Raw genomic sequence first — 19,004 nt, forward strand, 5'->3', positions numbered from 1 at the left:
TCAAGCAGAAGAATAAAAAGAGGGATCAGTCATTCGAAACAAATGTAGAGAAGCGAAGATGGTTGTGAAGACAAGAGAGGCAGCAGTGAGATCACTCAGAAAAAGGTATTTCACAGAGGAGGAGAAGATTAAAAACTGTAGTATCTCAAATGCAGAGGGAAAACCCTCACTTGCAAACAGGACCAATCACAAGCATCTGCACCCGCAAACACACTCACACACACACACACACATACACACACAGATATAAGCCTGGAGAACAACAACAGAAGCTGAGCGCACAATAACACACAGCATTGCAATATCTCATCAAAATATGAAGTGTCCTCTACTGGGGAATCTGGCTGTTACTTCTCTATGCTGAATAAATCTGTTTCATGTTAGTGTTTAGATGAGTTGGCATCAAACGCCCATTTCTTACCTTCTCCAGTGTCTCAATCCGCTGCTTCAACAGCCTGTTTTCTGTGCGTAATCTCTGGACAGAGACAGCAAGAAGAGAGGAGTTGTTTTAATCGTGTAATATGTATAATGTAACACATCATGCAACTGAGCATACACATACACACCTTGATCTCAATTTGCTCCTCCATTTCTTTGTTCTTAATTGTGGTGTATTCTTTCTCGAGCCTGATGAAAAATAAAAACAGCAAACGATTTTTTCAATAGTAAATGTTTTAGCGTTTTTTCCAAAGAACTTCTTGTTGGCTGCTGTTCTTTGATAATTACCAAACACTTTAAACAATGAAAATCTAAAGGGGACAAAATGCCTCTTCCTGGTGCATCAGCCACTCAGAACAACACGCAAAAACAAACATGCAACAGACGCCGGATATGAGTGTGCCTCACTGTAAAAACCTCAGCATTAGTAAGACAGAAATACAAATCTGACATGAAGCCCATCCAGGTTAAGTCTTACTCTAGTACACTCTTACTTCTTCATCCTCTTGGGGTTGTATTTGACCTGGTAGGCCCTGAGGATCAGCTTGTCTGGGCAGCTGTCAAACTGGTGGGGGATCACCTTCTGGAAATGCTGGAAGACCCAGAGGGAAACAGACACAAGATTAGACAGCGCAAAACAAAGATGCTCATTTATATTTTATGAAGCCGGAGGCAGACAGATCTTAGAAGAGTGGAGAAAAGCAGTGAAGGATTGTTTCTGCTGTTGTGGTGAGCCGACAGCTGCTGCACTTTTGGAACAGCGGCTGTTTTAATCAACTGTGATTCACAAACAATAAACTCCATTTGTGGTTGAAATTTAACTAAAAACATGCAGAGTCACTCAGTCTGATGAGTCACAGAGCCATATAACTTGTATTTTTTATGAGCGTATTAGGATATGAACGTTTGAATTGTGAAAAGTTTACAGGTATTCATCAAGGATGTTAGACAAAACATGTAAAACACATCTGGGAGAGAGAAGACAGAAGTACAAGACCTTTAGTTCTTTTTCTAGTTTTGTCTAAGTACAGTTCAGTCACAATAAAGATGAATCACAATCTAATTTACCTGTTTTTAATCTTTTCCTAATAACTAATAAAACCTTTTTCCAGTGCTAATTCTTTACGTCATGACTGTTAAAAGAGTAGCAGCAAAGACGCCAAGCTTTACAAACACAGTATAAAAAAAATCAACCCAACACATCGAGCTTGCAAAAGTGGAACATGGAACCTCTGACTTGTGATGTGAAATAGTAGAAAAAGCTGTGTCTGCTCACCTGTGACATGCCCTCCATATCCAGCTGAATGAGGTCAGTCTGGTTGTACTGCAGGATGGCCAGGCCCACACGGAAGATAATCTCTAGGCCCTACAAATAGTCACATTTTATACAGTTCATAAGCTTAAATAAAAGATATTAGTAAATTAATATGCACTGTTAAAACATATAAAAGACATGCTCAAAAATGTTTCCTACCTCATACATGAAAATATCAAAGATGCGAGTGGCGACAGGCAGAGGGAGGAAGGTGAGGAAGAGAGTGAGGAACCAGGACGAGGCATACATAGATGTGTGGAAACTCTGGGATCGGAAATGGACGTTCAGCTCTGGAAGTTGCTCCTGTCATAACAAAAGAGCACGACTTCAAACCTCAAGAAGCTACAATAAGCTCAAAAGGCCTTGTAAAAAAACAAAAGAAAGTGATTTGCTGCCCCTCTGTGGACAAGCTTCACACTGTAAGTCATGTTTGTTGCTAGACCCTCCTGCTGCCTCTTTACCTGTAGTAGATATTCAAACTGGTAGATGCAGAGGCCCAGCTCAGCCATGCTGGGTTTGAATAACTCCCTCAGTCGGTACTCCTGCATCAGACGCACAAAAACACAAAACGCCTCCTCCTCAGGCATCTGGGAGGAGATTGGAACCAGGGGTGAGTAAAGTTCCCTCATCAGATATAAATTAAAGACTATCAGTGAAATGTGAAGCCACCATGTGATAAACAATTCAACATAATCTCTAGAGAGAGCTTTATTTTGTGGCAGCTTTTCAAAAGCCAAAAGATTATGATAAACCTCACAACTCCCATGATGATGTATTGCACCAAGCCTTCAGGAAAAATACTCTGAAAAGGGCTCATACCTGAAATATTCGATCCTCACCTGCATAAGCAGCAAGCCAACTATGAAAGCGCTGCCTTGGCAGTAGCCCACCTCTCGATCCACCAGAGAATATGCCTACAATCACACACAGACACATATTACTGTATTTATAGTAAGATGACATCTGTAATCCTGACTGAACTTTCAGACAGTGAGAAACAGGATCCCCACGTGCCCAGAGGTCCTTAATTACAGCCATTCACATCCTCGCAGGGTTTAACAGTGGCAGTCTAGGCACTTAGTAAGACTGGTCCTGCTGAAACAAACAACCCTGATGAATAAGTCACACATATGGCAGTTCTATTTCCTGAAATGGGAAAATTGGCAAACAAAATTTTCTCTGAACAGTTGGTCAGACAAAATAAACAATCTCAGAAATCTTAATGGGATTTGAAAAAATAAGAAACATGTTGAAGACATGAAGCGTGAAGGGTGTTTCTATTGCACAAGAACAGGACCAAACAGGCAGCACAAAACAAATACAATGAGCCAATAAAATATGTAAACATGAGTGTTACTTGGCAAACGAGGCAAATGATGCACCATTGAAAAAAAAACAAAAAAACAACTCTACTGATAAACAAAACACATCGATCATATTTGTGAATACACAAACCAGTCAGCAAGTCGTGAATAACAATGAACGTAAACAACTTCAGCAAAAATAGCAACGGCAAAGGTTCTTGGCATCAAATAACTACAGTACATACTTAGCATCTTTAACGCTGTGGCCACCAGGATGCCTCCATGTTGACAGTATACCATCACATCAAATACAAAATATCTTATTGATCACTACATTAACACAATCTGAGCCTGTAGCAGTGACCAAACTGCAGCCTGATTGCATCTTAAATGTAGTCATGTAACTACGTACCTTTGTTCAAACAGGTATCCGTGCACATAAATATGTTTATTCCACATAATTAGACACACGTCTTGCATAACCATAAACGTTAAGTATCAGCCCTTGAGGTCAAATGCTGGAGCGCTCACCTTCATGACGTTGAAGAGGACTTCCTGGCCCAAGCTGTCCTGGCCTTTGAAGAACTCGTGCTCGGGGTAGGTGCGGGCTATATCTCTGCGGATGAGCTTTTCACATGGGGAGGACATCTTCAGCAGCTCAGAGTACTGGTTTTTCACTGGCATATCAGTGGCGTTGCCTAGTAGCTGCCAGACGATGGCCCGGAAATGATGAGGGATACCCTTCCTGATCAGCTCCTGAAGGGCACAGATAGAGAGAGACTGAAGAGGACTGATGATTACAGTAACAGTCCATTACAAATAGAGGGAGCAGCTTTAAAGAGCTACACATCCTGAAGAGCAGAAAAGGCACATGAGGGAGGAGGAATCAAAGATGGAATGATTAAGAGATATATTTGCTAAGACAATTTTCAAAATCACTCAGTACATTATGAAGTGTCACTCCTCACTATATTTTTTAATCAGTTTTTCCAACCAATCTAACCATTACAGTCTAACACTGTCAGTTTTGTGTCTGTAGAGTTTGCAGGCAGCCAGTATCATTTTTCTTGGTTTGTCTGCAGATACATTTTCCCCAGAGTCAGTTTTGCTGTCCTTTCACTCATCCATCTTCTCTTCCCCTGGGTTCTTTGTTTTGTTTGCACAGAGAACGCAGAGAAAGAGATGAGAGATTTGGTGCAGCAGCACTAAAGGTCACTGCTGTAATTCTATTAAAATATTGTATTAAAACATGGAGATCATTAAGGTTTTCTTTCCCTGTTTCTGATCCATTGAACTGCCTGTGAAACCTAAATGACAGATGTAAAAATAAAATGAGGAGGCTGATAATCTTCTTACTGTGTTTTCATTTTGAATCATATTCAGTGACTCATTTCTTAGGAAAATGCTAAAAGTGATGGCTTTAATCTTTAATTTCCCATCGCCACATCATGACCTCCACCTTCAGGAGTTTGTCCTTCTTGCGTCTCCACTCTTCCCACTCATTGACGATGCGGCCCCACAGGATCCAGGTATCCTCCTCCAGGTGCGACAGGTTAGATGATGCAGAGGAGCTGGACACCAGCGAGGAGCCGCTGTTTCGCCGTGAGCCGCTCATCGATCGCATGGACTTGGAGTCAGCCTCTAACAGCCTGCATGAAGACAGTTAGTGACGACAGGAAGCTCATATAAGTGATTATTTCTGAATGTAAAGGCACAGCAGGCTTGTCTTACACAAGACAACACACAGAGGAGAAACAGGGAAGCATTAAGAGTCATACCAGGCAAATGTGACTGAGAGTCAGTACAGTTTGTGCACAACACAGTCATGGGATCAGAGGCCTCAGGGTTTGTTACCTTGAGTCCCATGAGGATAATACACAGACTGCTGGATGCGACTTTGCATACGGGATCAGAGTTATTTTTGCAGGGAGGTTGGGCTTTAACTATCAAACTATTTCAACATCTTGATTTTGGAGCCAGCATCTAAAGCATAAATACAATGGTAGTGTGAATCAGCGTTGATATCCCAGGTGACATGTTCATTAAAAATGTTGCAGAGAATATTTCTTATACATTAATATTTTGTTCTACATACAATAAGACCTTATTGGAGGTGAACAAAGATGTAGGTGCATGTCAGTTTACATCAGTTAGTCCACATACTTTGTACAGAAATAATAATTTGTACAGAAATAAGAATGATAAGAACGATATTGTCATTCTGGTCCATGAGGGTGGTAACAATCTTATCACCTACTTCCCAGAGAGAAATAAGCATGTTTTCCAAAATGTTGAAATATTCCTTCTCAGTTCAAGTGTTTTTCATGTTTAATCCTTGTTCTGCTTTGTATTTGGGGCAGCAGAGATGATGTGATTAAAGAGACCCCTCTTTATGCCTGAGGGTGTCAGATTCAGACTTTGACCCTGTTTGTCTGATTTTTTTAAGTCAAATGAAGGGTGTGTCCTACTGAAATGTGATGGCTGGATGTAGAATTTCACAGCATGAGACTTAAAATACCACAGTGCTATTTCTATTTAAAGTCCCTGCTGGGGTTATTAAAGGATAATCAAAACAAAACACTTTCGTGCAGTGGGGCCTATTTCAGGGGAACATTTGTTCACTCCTGGACAGAAAGGTCATTTTCTAAAACATAACTGTGAAACTGGCTGATTCCATATTACATATCATCCCTTACAAAACCTATCCTGACCCGATTAAACAATCAGCTTCTGGGAAGATCATACAGGAATATCCAAGTACAAGGTGTAAGTGATAGAACTGTTTTACTCTAATAAAAATTGAAAGTTATGGATGAGGTGATCCTATGAAGGAGACAAATTGAAGCTACTGTGGCTGCTGTAGTAGGAAAAATTCAAAGACCTAGTTTTTGTAAGACATATCTTTGTTTGTGAGCTTCTTATTACAGTAATCGCCGTTACAGTCAATAACCAACACCAAAAATGATTAAGATTTCTTTTAAAATGCAAATTATGAAATTCCCTGTTAGATTTCTTTGTTTGATTTATTCAAACTGAACAGAAAGACAACAGGAAATCTGATTATTTATGAATTATTCTATTTATTATTCTTCTATTATTTTTTTTTTTTTTTTTACAGGTTTTCCCTGATTCCTTGGTCCCTCTTATTATAGAGGGACTGTCCTTGCCAGCTGGGACTACAAAGGTACATCCCAATTCCCTTATTTGATCATTCCTTGCTTGACCTGAATAACATTCTGGTCTGATCTTAAAGGAGGTCTGAAATCTTTTAATCCTGCTGTGAGGGGCAAGTTGCAATCTCTGAGGAGCATTTTGAAGCTTTTACCAGACTGAAGACTGATTTTTAGGAATCTGTGACTGACTGGGTGATGCCACTATTTGGACTAATATGATACTTTATTGTATTTATTTTATTAGATTCACATCTAGTTAAATGTATCTGACAAAGTCTGGGGGTAGGATTGATACCTAGCCCTTATGGATGTGAAAGGTGGCTGTCACTCGGCTACTCTGTTTGGACTCATAATTGTCAAAACATCCACAGATAGTTTAAGTGATTTGTTGCATAGTTCATGCATTTAAAACTGATGTAATTTTTTTTTCTAATTACAGTGCTAAAAATCTCAAGAAGGTTCTATTAACTTTGAGCTTCGCAAATACACAGAAATTTCTGATGCTTGTATGTGCTCTGGAAAAATCTAGGTTTTTTAAGACTCCTATGGATTTTAATAGTCGTCTTCATCTTAGCATACCCCTGTTAATTTTCATCAAGGTAATTAATGCCAGTGATTTCAACAGTATGACAGTACTGATTAGGTTCTCAGTATGTGATCACGTCACACACGCTATGATCTTCCTGTATGAAACTTTCAGAATGATGAACAGCTGTCTAGTTTTCTATTAGGCTATTATCAATGTCGTCATTGTAAAACCATCCTCTTGACATCATATTTTTCATTCCTATCATAAAGTCGTCATTATCTCCTCTATTCAACCTGCTCATTAATAAGTTGTGGCGCTAATCCTACTTAGACTCATATTTCTGCACTTTAGTCAAACTTTTAGTGCACTTCCAACTTGTTAATTTGTTGTTGTTTATGTACATTATTGAGTTTATGTTCTTAGTTGATTAGACATCACTATAGTTCACTGATTTTCCTTGTTAAATGATGGATCTTCCAAATGATTCTCTTATTTTACACTGTGGTGTTTTTTCAAACGCCCATACAGGATAAAAGTATGCTCAGGTCAGACAGCGATTACATTGGCTGCAATCATTAGGAAATCTACCTTGCACCCTAACCCCATGCTAAACCCTGCACCAAAGCAGGGATCATTTCATTGTTGCCAACACATTGCTGAACCCTGCTCCAAAACAATAATTATCTAATTATAGCTTAGCAACTGTAAGTAGGCACAGCAGACCTGTGTTAACAGTGTGTATACAGCTATTGGTAAAAGACATAGTGAATTAAAAAGTTTGAAAAATTGTGAATAATTTTTACATTTAAAAAAAAAAAAAAAAAAAAAGAAAATCAAAAGTCAGTTTTGTTTATTTTACCATTAGCTTTTACTGATTAACTATGTTTGATAAACTCATTTGGGCTGACAAAATGCAGTCATCTAGAAATGAGACCCTACTTTTATTTACATCTGTGTTAAATTAAAGAATATCTTAAAACAGCGAAACAACAACAAATTTGTGCTCTGGGAGAATGAGAAGCTTAAAAATATATATATAGTAACGGTAGATAACAGGGCATGGGATTAACATGACTGAGCAGGCTCCACTCTGAAACTGCAATCACAGTTTTGTTATTACAGCGACTGATCTCACCTGTTCTGCTCCTCCAGTTTGGCCAGCAGCTCCAGTTCATCAGGACTCAGATTCTCAGAATCTGCTGGAGAGACCGCTGGTGCTGACAGCACTGCATCATGGGAAGACGAGTCTGGGCTGAGCACTGGGCTGGCTGTTGACGGTGGGTCTGGGTCCAAACCGGGAGGAGAAGAAGGGCACTCTAATTGTGGGATAGCCACACCAGGGCCCTCTCTTTCAGGGCTGCTGCTGGGTATAGACATTGTGGTGACAATGGGGTGGGATGGGTGAAGCGGTGTGTTTGCAGTAAGAAGGTCTCCCAGTCTCACTGTTGGGTCTCCCTCCTCAGTGAACCTGGCTGTCGCCCCGATTGGCCACCTGTCTGACCGCGGAGCGAATACAATCAGAGATCTTCAAACCTGTCATAAACAAAGAAACAAATGAATAAAAATAACATGCTGCAGTTAAAGATAATTAATGAAACCAACTACCTTTAACAGATTAATCAAATTTATCAATTAACGTCATCAAATTATAAATATTCTGTTATAGAATATAAGAAGATTCAGCAGGAAACTTGGACAAAAGGACAAAAATGCCATCGAACACATTAGGAACACCAAAAGTGGTTGAGCTGTTGTATCAGAATAATAAAGTGTGAAACAATCAAACAAATGAACAAATGAAGGAGACTTCATCATTCATATACAAACCACCTAAAAATTAGGAGGAGCAAAAATATCAGACCCACAGGCAAGATACCAGTCCACATTTAGATGCCAACATTGCTCCTCCACTCCATGGCTCCTATACCCACAGTACCAGGGTGGCCCTTAGTGATGACATCATTATGACCTCATGGTCCGTCACCGCAGACAGACTCTGTTATCAGTGATCTGTGTTTATGAGATAGTTACACAGCGATGTCTCATATGGAAACACTACTGCTAATGTGACAAAAATTATTTCTAGGTTGTCATGTTTTCCATGGTCATGAAGAGGAGTGAGAGAGTCAGCAAACTAAGCAGTTATTGCTAATATTATTCAACCAATATCACACTGTATGCCTTTCACACAACACCTGTGAGATTATTGTGCTAGCAAAAAAAAATTATTGGACAGAACCGGAGAATTTATTAAAACCAGACTAATTAAATAAATGAGATGAATCACTGACCACATCCAGAGAAATAAGGCAGGTGTCACACAGTCCACAGGGACCTGATGCTATTGTCAATGAACAGAAGGGTGAGGGCAGCTTTTGGTTTCCTTCTCTTCTAAACCCAGGTGTGAATTCACAAAAACATTTTTTCAGTCAGTGAAAAACTGGTGCTGTTCAGGTCGCGGACATTGTCTTTAGTGTTTTTTTTAAATAATTGACTGTTTTTTAGCTTATAAATGACAGAAAAACAAAGCTGTGTATGTTTGACCTTCCAGTGATTAAGGAAAATTCTGAGACAGGAATTTGTGTCTTTAGTGCAACATTCAACTTGCTGATGTGAGACAGCAAATCTAGACCATGTGCTTTGCTTACTAGCACCATTTTGATCCTTACAAACACATGCATAATGACAGATGAAGGGACAGTGTGTCGATTTCACACATGCAATGAACATTGGGCTGAAAGCTTCTAATCAGAGACGAGATACTGTACAGATGAAGACACATTCAACATGCATACTGCCTTATACAACTGTTTTTTCCACTTTTGTGTTGGAGAGACATTGATGAACGATTATTATTGGGAGATAGTTAGTTGAGCTGTACTACACACCAACAGCCTCACCATCCACATAAGATTCCTGGAGGAGAGATACATCACTGTGTCATTCCGGCTTAATGCAGGTAACGTTTTTCATTGGCTGAATTGTTTCGATTTTTTTGGGGTATGTTGCTTTTCTAAGATTATACCAGTATCTGGTCTTAAACTCATGCACTGGAAATATGTTTAATAAATGTTGACATGTGAAAGAGTTCATCACTGTAAATATACCCAATAATGTCAAGTGAATATGTATAGGGTTGCAAATGTTGCTTTTTTTCCTTAACCAATAAACACGTTAAGAATTAATGATGGATTATTCATTAATGAGTTATGGTACCTCTTCAGCCTGACTCAGTGTCATCTCGGAGCTTGTCTACCATGTGTCCAATACATTTATAGGCATCATGTCCTTTTCAGTCATAGAGCAAAGCTTCTGAGGAACTGCCTCTGCACATATATTGTTACAGCTTCTCCCAGCTAACACAGACATGATCACCTACTGATAGGACGAAGTTCCACTTTCATTTTGCACTGCACACGTTGGGTGCTGACTTTTCAGGTGGCACATTGGCACTTTGTCACGGTTTCACAGTACTCCCTTATAGCATGTAATGTTCCCACCCTAGGACTTGCCTCTATATTTCCAATGGGCAGCTTTTTCTGCTGATTTGCTCAATGCCAGTAGCTTGTCTTAACTGTAAGTGCACCCTCTTGTGGTGTACAAGTTACTGGATCTGTGAGCTTGTCGGAGCTACAGAGAAATGTTACGAAAAACAAGCATTGTCAGATAATACATTTTTAAGTGGTTCAATTCCTAATGGCAATGAGTCGACTAACGATCAGTCATTAACATCCCTAATAATAAACATATCACCTAATGCACACATCCACAACATGCATATCTTGGTCTTTCTCTAGTTGTGAGGACCGGTCGGTATAACAGAGTGAATAGTTTGACCTACAATATATCGCACTGACCTTATATTAGAAAACTCACAAAAATTCTGGAAAAATGCCGGAGGGAAACATTTAGAAGTTGTATAACATGAAGCATATGAACATACACAACAAAACAAGGAGAGTAAGGAACAGAGCCTAGATGAGAGGAGAGGAGAATAATAACTATCTGAAAAAGGAAAACACAGCATGGGGAAAGACAAGCACCACATTCATGCACAGAATCCAGCCCGATCAAAAGAGCCATTAACAAGCCATTGAGACCAATCCTGTTTGTAAAAGGGCTTAACATCAGTCACCAAAAGGATGGATTGACAAACCAAAAATACCACTGATGACCCATATCCATGTACAACCAAAAAAGCTACCAGACCTTTGGTGACAACAAAACAAAACACAAACTTAAAAACTAGAAATGCAAATGCAAATGGCATCATATTAAACTAATACATGTTTATTTTTTAAAATGTGAATAAAAACTTGCCAAGCATCATCTCATGATGTATTAGGGAGGGTTCAGCACTACAGGAGGGGTCTATTCAGCTGTGTCATTGTGGTCAGACCACAACATAGAAAGTGTTAGTCATGCAGGGCTACAGCAGAGTGGAATTAAAGAGAGTTTCCTTTTCCTCTTCCACACACTCACATTAATGGAAGGACATTGTGAAGGTCTGACAAACCGAAACAAGCCAGATTTCCTGAGCTCAGCTTATGCTCCGTATATGGCTGCAGGCTTACTCTAATGTCACTGTGTTTTTGGGAGAAATTGTAGAGGGCTGAGATAAAGGTGTGTGTGTGTGTCGGGGGGGGGGACTTCACTTATATCCATGTTTCTGAGCATCCTTAATGTGAGTGCTACACAAAAGACTGCTGTATACCATGCCATGTACACTGATATGCACTTCATGTTTGGTGCGCCCATGTTCATATTCCCCATGTTCTTTCTCTGTATTCTTCTATCGCAATGTGTGAGCACGCCAGGGATGTTGATTTTTGTAGGAGCTCTGTTGTGCAGTGGATTGATACACAATTTTGTGTGTGTGCATGTTCAGTCTCTCCTTAACCAATATCACTATGCACAGTTATGGCATTGTGCATAGTCTATGCCTGAACGCGTCCTCTCCAGGCTCTTACTGTTCACAAAAACAGACAGTTCTATTGTGCCTTCCTCTGACCTTCCTCCACACACATGCACACACTTGTTTTCATCCCTCTTGAGGACTTTACATTCATTTCACAAATCACCATAACTTTAGATCAAGTCATCTGGCCACCAGCATCACATGGAAGGCCACACACCCCTTCCAGTTATCTGACATGAAACCACAGCCCCTTTGCCTATCCAGGTTTTGAATGTGCCTGATTCACAAAATATTGTTAGTGTAAAGATGTTTTCACAGTGCTCCTCTGTGCTTCTTGATGTAGAAACTAAATGATGGAGCCATGCATATTTTCCATCTTGCAAAACAAAGACATATTACATTCATGCTATTGTTGACATATTGTAGCATAGAATATAAACCAAGCAGCCAAAAAAAAAATAAAAAAAATAAAAAAATCAGAAACCCAAAATCAGAAAAACCTGACCAGCAGTTTATGAGAGAAAAACTGAAAAATTCTACTAGTTTTCATAGGAACCCTCACTAACATCTCCACCCTCTTCTCCTCCCCCCTCCATCTAATTGCGAGTACGCCTTGATCCTGGGGCCTTCCAGGCTTGACCTCATGGGCAACCCATTTGTTAATCCATAGCTGCCAAGCTTGCTGTTGTTCCAACTCATGATCTCGTGTTTGGTTACAGACACGTGGAGTGTTCATTTCTATGCTATTCATCTACTGTACCCACTGTCCTTGTGACTGCTGCTGGGCTCCACACTGCTCAAAGTGTCCCATTGTAAAGGAGGGGTGTGTTTTTTTTCTAATATTGCTACACAAAATCCTTTCCTTCCTGTTTGAGAAAGCCATGAATGGAATGAAAATAACTCCATTACCTACAACCCATGCATGAAGTTAGTCTTCACTGCACTAAAAAAAATATTAAGAAGTTAAACATACCTCTCTGGTGCAGAAGAAACTATCAGTTTGTGATCATGTATGGCCAAGGCTGGATTTTAAATCTGCTTGACAAATACTTCTCTTCAAATTCTCTACTCAAAATGTCAAATCATGAGATAATTACTCTACTTGAGTATTCACATTTTAAAACTTTATACCTTCAGAGAAAAAAATTGCACCTTTTTTTAAATACACTGCATTTAACAATATAATATTGGGTCACTTTTTAAATATACAAAACATCTGTTTATTAAATAATGATGCACATACAAACTAATAGCAGGCTAAAGGAGTAGGGTTAGAATTTGACAACCTATAACTTTAGCTGTATTGTTCAAAAATAAATGCATAAATAATAACATGACAATGTCACAATATAACATTTCATTTGACATGAGCGCTGTACTTTCCAATACTTCGTTCCTTAATTAAATTTGGAACGCAAGACCTTTACTTGCAATGGACAATTTTTAATTGTGCCATTAAAGTTTAAAGCTGTAACAAATGAATGTGAAAGATCTAGTGGTGAGACTGCAGAATACAAGTTTCTGAACACCCCTCACATCCCACCCTCTGTATCTAAACATGATAGAGTGTACGGTGGCCATCGCTTTACTTTCCCTGTCTACATCTTGTGTTTGGTTTGTCCTTCCTGGGCTACTGTAGAAACATGGCAGTGCAACATGGCTGCCTCCGTGAAAGGAGACCCACTCCCTATGTAGATTTAAAAGGCTCATTCTAAGATTAGGAAAATGCAGTGGTTGGTGTTTTCTGGTGATTACACACTGTTGATAACATATTTATTATTCCATTTCTGATCGCTCTAAATATTACACATGGAACACTGAAGTTCTGCACACTAAGGCACCACTCATGCCTAAGCTATTCTGAATCCTGAAGGCATGATGGTTTATGTACTGTAAGTTCATGTTCATGTCAGGTTACAAATAAACCAGAGAATATCAGCTTTCCAGCATCGTTGTTGCGGTAGTCTCTTCTTAAAAAAAAAAAAAAAAAAGCCATTCCTGCACTGTGTAGATAATTGAGATGAAATTACCAATTCTCATAAGTGCAACTTAGTGTGACATTAAGCCTAAATGAGGGGGAGACATATTCAGAGGCAGCGATGATTAATGTTTCCCTAAATCCACCGACCACTTTTTATGCCTAATACTTTCCTGCTCTAAATTTATTTGGTATTCCTCTCCAGCTAATGTGGTTCCCCAGTTCCAGTGAGAGGAAATTTCCTAGAAATAGGACCACATGACCACAACCCATCAATTAGTTTCAAGTGCAGCCAACAATTTTGCCCTTTGCTCGCACTAAATACTCAGTTCAATACTACCAACACTGATCCATATTATTTAATATCTTGTAAGTAAAACAATTATGATACCAACTGCAAACTAATCCCTAAACTGAACTACATCAGTGCGTCATGTAGGGATAACCCCTACAAACTGGGTGCTATCATGGGCACATAGCCACTGCTTAATGTCATGCCAAAGTAATGACATTAACTCTCCTGCTGCTTTCATTTATGTCACCTTTTAATTTCATACTTTCCCAGCAGCACTGTCATGGCTAGTGATCAGTAACCGAGTTCCTGTTGAACATGTTAAACCAGATGGACACAGTACAGGGCACAGTTAAACAGGATTATAAATAACTACCAGTGGTACGGTTGCAAAATGTTTTGGCAATAACTTAAGGGCTTCAGAGGTTAATCACTTGCTATGATTAAAAAAATAAATGGAAATGCTGTTAAACGCTAAAGAACCACTCATATCATCCTAAGATTCTTTTTACTGCGAGCTGCTTTTCTTGTATTTCATATTTTGATGATCTGAGACTACACTGGTTTCAACTTGGAACCAGAAAAATGAGAAGATCTATAACATGATGTTTAGATCTTCTAGTATAGATATATTCTGGCATCTATAAAAAATACTAAAAAAAAAAAAAATCTTTTGTCAAAAAAAAAAAAAAAAAAAAAAAAAAAAAACCCTTTTAACATCCAAGTTGTTTCTTCGAACAACGCACAGATGGTCCGTTAACTTAGTGGGACACATCCGTTACAGGTTGACTGAGTGAAGAAAACAACATCAACAGCCTGGTGTGACGACACATGTTCCACAGCACCTTAGTCTCTCACTCATTAATTTGTGTTGTTAATCATACTCCCATACTCTGCAGTAAATCAGTCCCTCATTTTCCTGTTAAACAATAACTTATCTGATAAAATACTCTGACTTTCATATAGAAAGTCTATGTATCCATTTCAGAAATCACAGAGGTCCAGGTAATTAAAGGCATAAGCAGTCTGGCATGCATACACTTAAGCGATACCCTTTCTGCTTGGTAACTGGTCACTGTCTAAATATAAAGGTAGGCAACATATTCGGTGTCAAGCTTATGATTTTAAGATGGGTTTGAACCTCTGCAGCATTTGTAGTGGTCCTACATTTATTTCTACCACATTATCTGAACATAATTTGCATGCTGGTGTAAATGCACACAGTAGTTGGGAAAATTAGTTCACGATTGATTATAAAGTGATAGTAAAATTTGCAGGGCAACAGAGATCTGGTTACAAATCTGCAGCCTTTGAGAACGATAGTGTGGACAGGGGAGAGCTGGGGAGGAACCACAGTCGCAGTGAGCCTCAAGCTCAACAGCCAAGACATCAAGCTGCTTTCTGTTTCCATGTGTCAGCAAAGAAGATAAAGTGCAGTGCTATGCACAGGCCAGGCCAGCACGGTAACGAGCCACCAGCAAATCAGCCACGATCACAAGCATGAGCTGGGACAGAAGACACTTAAGGCTTAAGTGGAAAAACTTTGGGTTTCGGACTGTTGGTTATGAAAACAAGACAAAAGAAGCCATAAAATATGATGAGCCTGTTTCATTAACTTTAGACATTTTATAGACTGTACAATTAATTTGAGAAATTATTTTGTAGATTAGTCAACACTGAAAAGAAAAATAGATTTGTAGTTTATATATCTTTTTAACTTCTATTAAAGTCAACTGAGGGCTTTCCAGAGACCAAATTTAGCCTGTGGAGTAACAAAACAAGACTGAATCCCTTATTTTTAAATCAATTCAGTTGAGTTATTTTTGATAACATTAGCTGCGGTTACAGGGACAATATTTCCTCAATTCAAGTGAAACCATTCTGATTAACTATTTATATGGACGCTGATCCAGTACAATGTGGGTTTACATGCTGAAAGCATAACTTTTTACAGGCAAAGTGGTTCTGCCTACTGCGATGTTTTTAAATGCCAGAAATATAACAGAAGCTTATTTTTCCAGTTTTGAGACAATTCAATTTATACAGGATACTGAGACAGACACACATCATGTCATGAAAACAGTATTTGCAGTTCTCTTTTTAACTAATCAGCGATCTTAGATGTACATACTGCTCCTGAAACTTTCAATAAGAGAATAGTGCAAATGGACCTTCATAGCTCCCGAAAATTCATCATGTCATCTAATGTGCCCCCACATTTGACAAACGTAAAGAAACAATGTATTTATTCCATCAAGAGAGGAATGATTGGATTAAGTGTTTACATGACTAATATTTCCCTATTGAATGGATGATTAAAGGTTTACACCACACCTCTTGTTGTTCCTGAAAATCCTGAAACAGAGTTGAGTGTATGTAATGTACTGTATGCAATGCTGAGCACTTACAATAGCACTTCTCCATGTGATAAGAACTGTCTACACAACCCCAGTTTATTAAAAACACATAATATGCCTGTAGGATGATTCATCTCAGGTTTTCTTTCTGGATTAAGCCACTAGTAGATGTAAGAGCTCAGGAAAAACAAGCACTACTGATCTTATTTACACAAGTGATCAAAGGTAAAGCTTCTTTTAGACATGAAGGAATTCCATCAGTCTACCTTTTTCATGGCCCACTGACATGTGGGCCTTGTTGGTCAATGCCATCCCTATGTGGCAACCAAACACAGTGGCAGACAATAATAAACCTGGGCAACAGCAGACAGGAACTGTACAGCACACAGACAAGGCTGTGAGATGTTATCCGTCCTCCTGTTCTTGCTGGAGGATAAACACACTCATGCGTCTCACATTCAAATGCACGCACATACACACATGCAACCGTACATCTTGATGAAAATAAGCAGCGCCTATTAGCTTACCAATCTCTCACACAGATGAATAACATGGAGCACCAATAACAGTGAAACATAGGAAACGGTGAGCTGGGATGAGCACTGGCGTGCCTTGTGGTGTAACACGCACTCGTCTATGTGTGTGATGATGGAATCAGATAAAGAGGAAGTTTCAAGGTTGAGGCACATAAAAACAGGTCACAAGGATGTGAGAATCAGATACCTTTTTCCTTGATGGTGAAATGTGTGAGGCCTTTTGCATGGTGAGAGGATTTCACAGATAAGCCTGCAAGTAATCTCATTGTATCTCACACAAAGACATAGTGAACCCATGACTGAGTGGCATATGTCCTTAGTCATGGGGCATTTAAGATGCAATTATAATCAACAGAATAAGATAATTAATTCCTTGAATATCCCTTCCTAAAAATGAGAAGTGCCTGCAGGAGATCTCTCATTTTGTGACAGTATCTTTAATCCTTCAACATCATAGCCAAAAAACTGTGTCAGTTCTCCACTTTTTTTAATTCCACTCGGGAGATAAAAATGATATCTGCCTAGTCGAGATTTAAAGTATAGAGTCATCAAACTCCATGGTTTCCAGTTCTGTTCCTCAGGTTTCAAGTAGTACTGGTTTTTGTCTTCCATGCAGTCAAGAGCATTTAAAGGGACAACCTGTAATTAACTCTCTGCTTAGATGGATACAGAGGCTAAATTTCATGTCAAAACTGTGGATTTAAATGACAGTTTTAACCAAGGTGACCAGGGAAAGGACAGGAAAGGCCTCAAAGTGTAGGCTATAGTCTTTATCCAGGACTATCATCAGGAGAAAGACATACAGGGGGACACAACATAGAAGCCACTCTGCCTTCTATCCACTGTTGGCCCAGAATAAAACAGCTCTGTATGAAAGATGGGAGTGACTCCTTTAATCCTTTGTTCTGCAGTTTCATACTTGAAGAGCCTGTAATCCTATTGACTGCATTGTTTGGACATGACAGCTCATTATCCCGGTTAGAGACGGCCTGCTGCTGCTGACCAACAGGCCTTCATGCTCTGCAGCTGACTCAAGGCTTGGCTGGATCAGCATCTGTGGCGAAGACGACACATCATCCCCTATGCAGCAGCACCAAAAGCCCTGCCTTCCACAAAACAACACGCTTGTGTAACCACATTAAAAAATGAGGACGGGGACGCTGAGAAAAGGCAATATGGACATGACACGCAGCCGCAGCATGCTATGCCTTAGCAATAAATGTGGTTTATAGGTTAAGGAATGGGCCGTGTCTGCGCTGGCATGCTGCACAGCGTAATTTTACACGGAGCTTAATGGAGCACAGCTGAGGCTGCTGTTGATGTGGCTGTAATAATATGTGACATGATATATGCGCCTGTTTCATTTTTACAGATTGGTGCAAACTAATAAGCTCGTGCACCCGTCAATACAGGCTCCACGCGGCAGCACTGATGTGCTCTTTCAAAATAAACGTCTCAAATGACGAAATAAAAGCTTAAATTCTTACCTGGTCTCCTGGTCCATAATCGAAGCGGTGCGTTTAACGTCGCTCCCACTCCTGGCAGCCGTGAAATGAAAACGTGTATTATCAGCTAATTAAAATCTAAATAGACCACCGAGGACACGCACGGTGATACCGTTCATCGCAGTGACATCCTCCTGCCGCCGTACAACCGGGAGGGAGCGCCTCGTCTCACAGCTGGCCGCCAGGGTCTGCACCGGTGGGTCGGTGAGTGGGGGGGTTGTGTCGTGTGTCGGTGCCTGTGAACCGAATCAGAGGGAAAAAAAGTCTTTCTGTAGATCCGCGCTAAAATAACCGTGACAGCCGTGCGGTGCAGCCTACAGCTCAACAGAGAGACGGTTTTCACGACAGCATCAATCATTACGAGTAAACCTCACGGAATGGCTGGCATGCTGAGTCTTCTCCGGACACGAGGTGCAGCGAACCAATCAAATTGCAGAGTAAGATGTGAGTGGCATGTCAAGAACCAATGATATTCCGAGCTGAGCGTTCGCTTCTGAAGGACAACAATGAGAGCCAATCACTGTTTAGCTTTAATTCTGCTGGAAGGCGGGACCAGCAGGTGTGAGAGCGGTGTTAGCGTTACAGGATTTATTATATATTGCAAGTAGATGATTAATTGTGTGATAAAACGTTGCTTGTAATAGTCTCGATCTTTGTTT

The 19,004-nt window shown here is 39.8% G+C and overlaps 1 protein-coding gene across 2 annotated transcripts in view; it reads right to left on the reverse strand.

Annotated features, from left to right (window-relative positions):
* evi5l (ecotropic viral integration site 5 like) overlaps positions 1-18,739 on the reverse strand; it is a 31,393-nt gene extending 12,654 nt beyond the window's left edge. For both annotated transcript variants that reach the window (XM_026303289.2, XM_026303287.2), the window contains exons 1-11: positions 18,328-18,739; positions 7,895-8,292; positions 4,517-4,706; positions 3,589-3,813; positions 2,593-2,667; positions 2,215-2,340; positions 1,913-2,056; positions 1,715-1,804; positions 933-1,030; positions 567-627; positions 422-475 (exon numbers count right to left, since the gene is read on the reverse strand). In XM_026303289.2, coding sequence (XP_026159074.1) covers positions 422-475; positions 567-627; positions 933-1,030; positions 1,715-1,804; positions 1,913-2,056; positions 2,215-2,340; positions 2,593-2,667; positions 3,589-3,813; positions 4,517-4,706; positions 7,895-8,136 — 1,305 coding nt within the window. In that variant the 5' untranslated portion in view covers positions 8,137-8,292; positions 18,328-18,739. The remainder of the gene's footprint in view (positions 1-421; positions 476-566; positions 628-932; positions 1,031-1,714; positions 1,805-1,912; positions 2,057-2,214; positions 2,341-2,592; positions 2,668-3,588; positions 3,814-4,516; positions 4,707-7,894; positions 8,293-18,327) is intronic.
* Between the last annotated feature and the right edge of the window lie 265 nt (positions 18,740-19,004).

This window comes from Mastacembelus armatus, chromosome 1 (assembly GCF_900324485.2).
Source record: "Mastacembelus armatus chromosome 1, fMasArm1.2, whole genome shotgun sequence".
NCBI classification, from domain to species: Eukaryota; Metazoa; Chordata; class Actinopteri; order Synbranchiformes; family Mastacembelidae; genus Mastacembelus; species Mastacembelus armatus.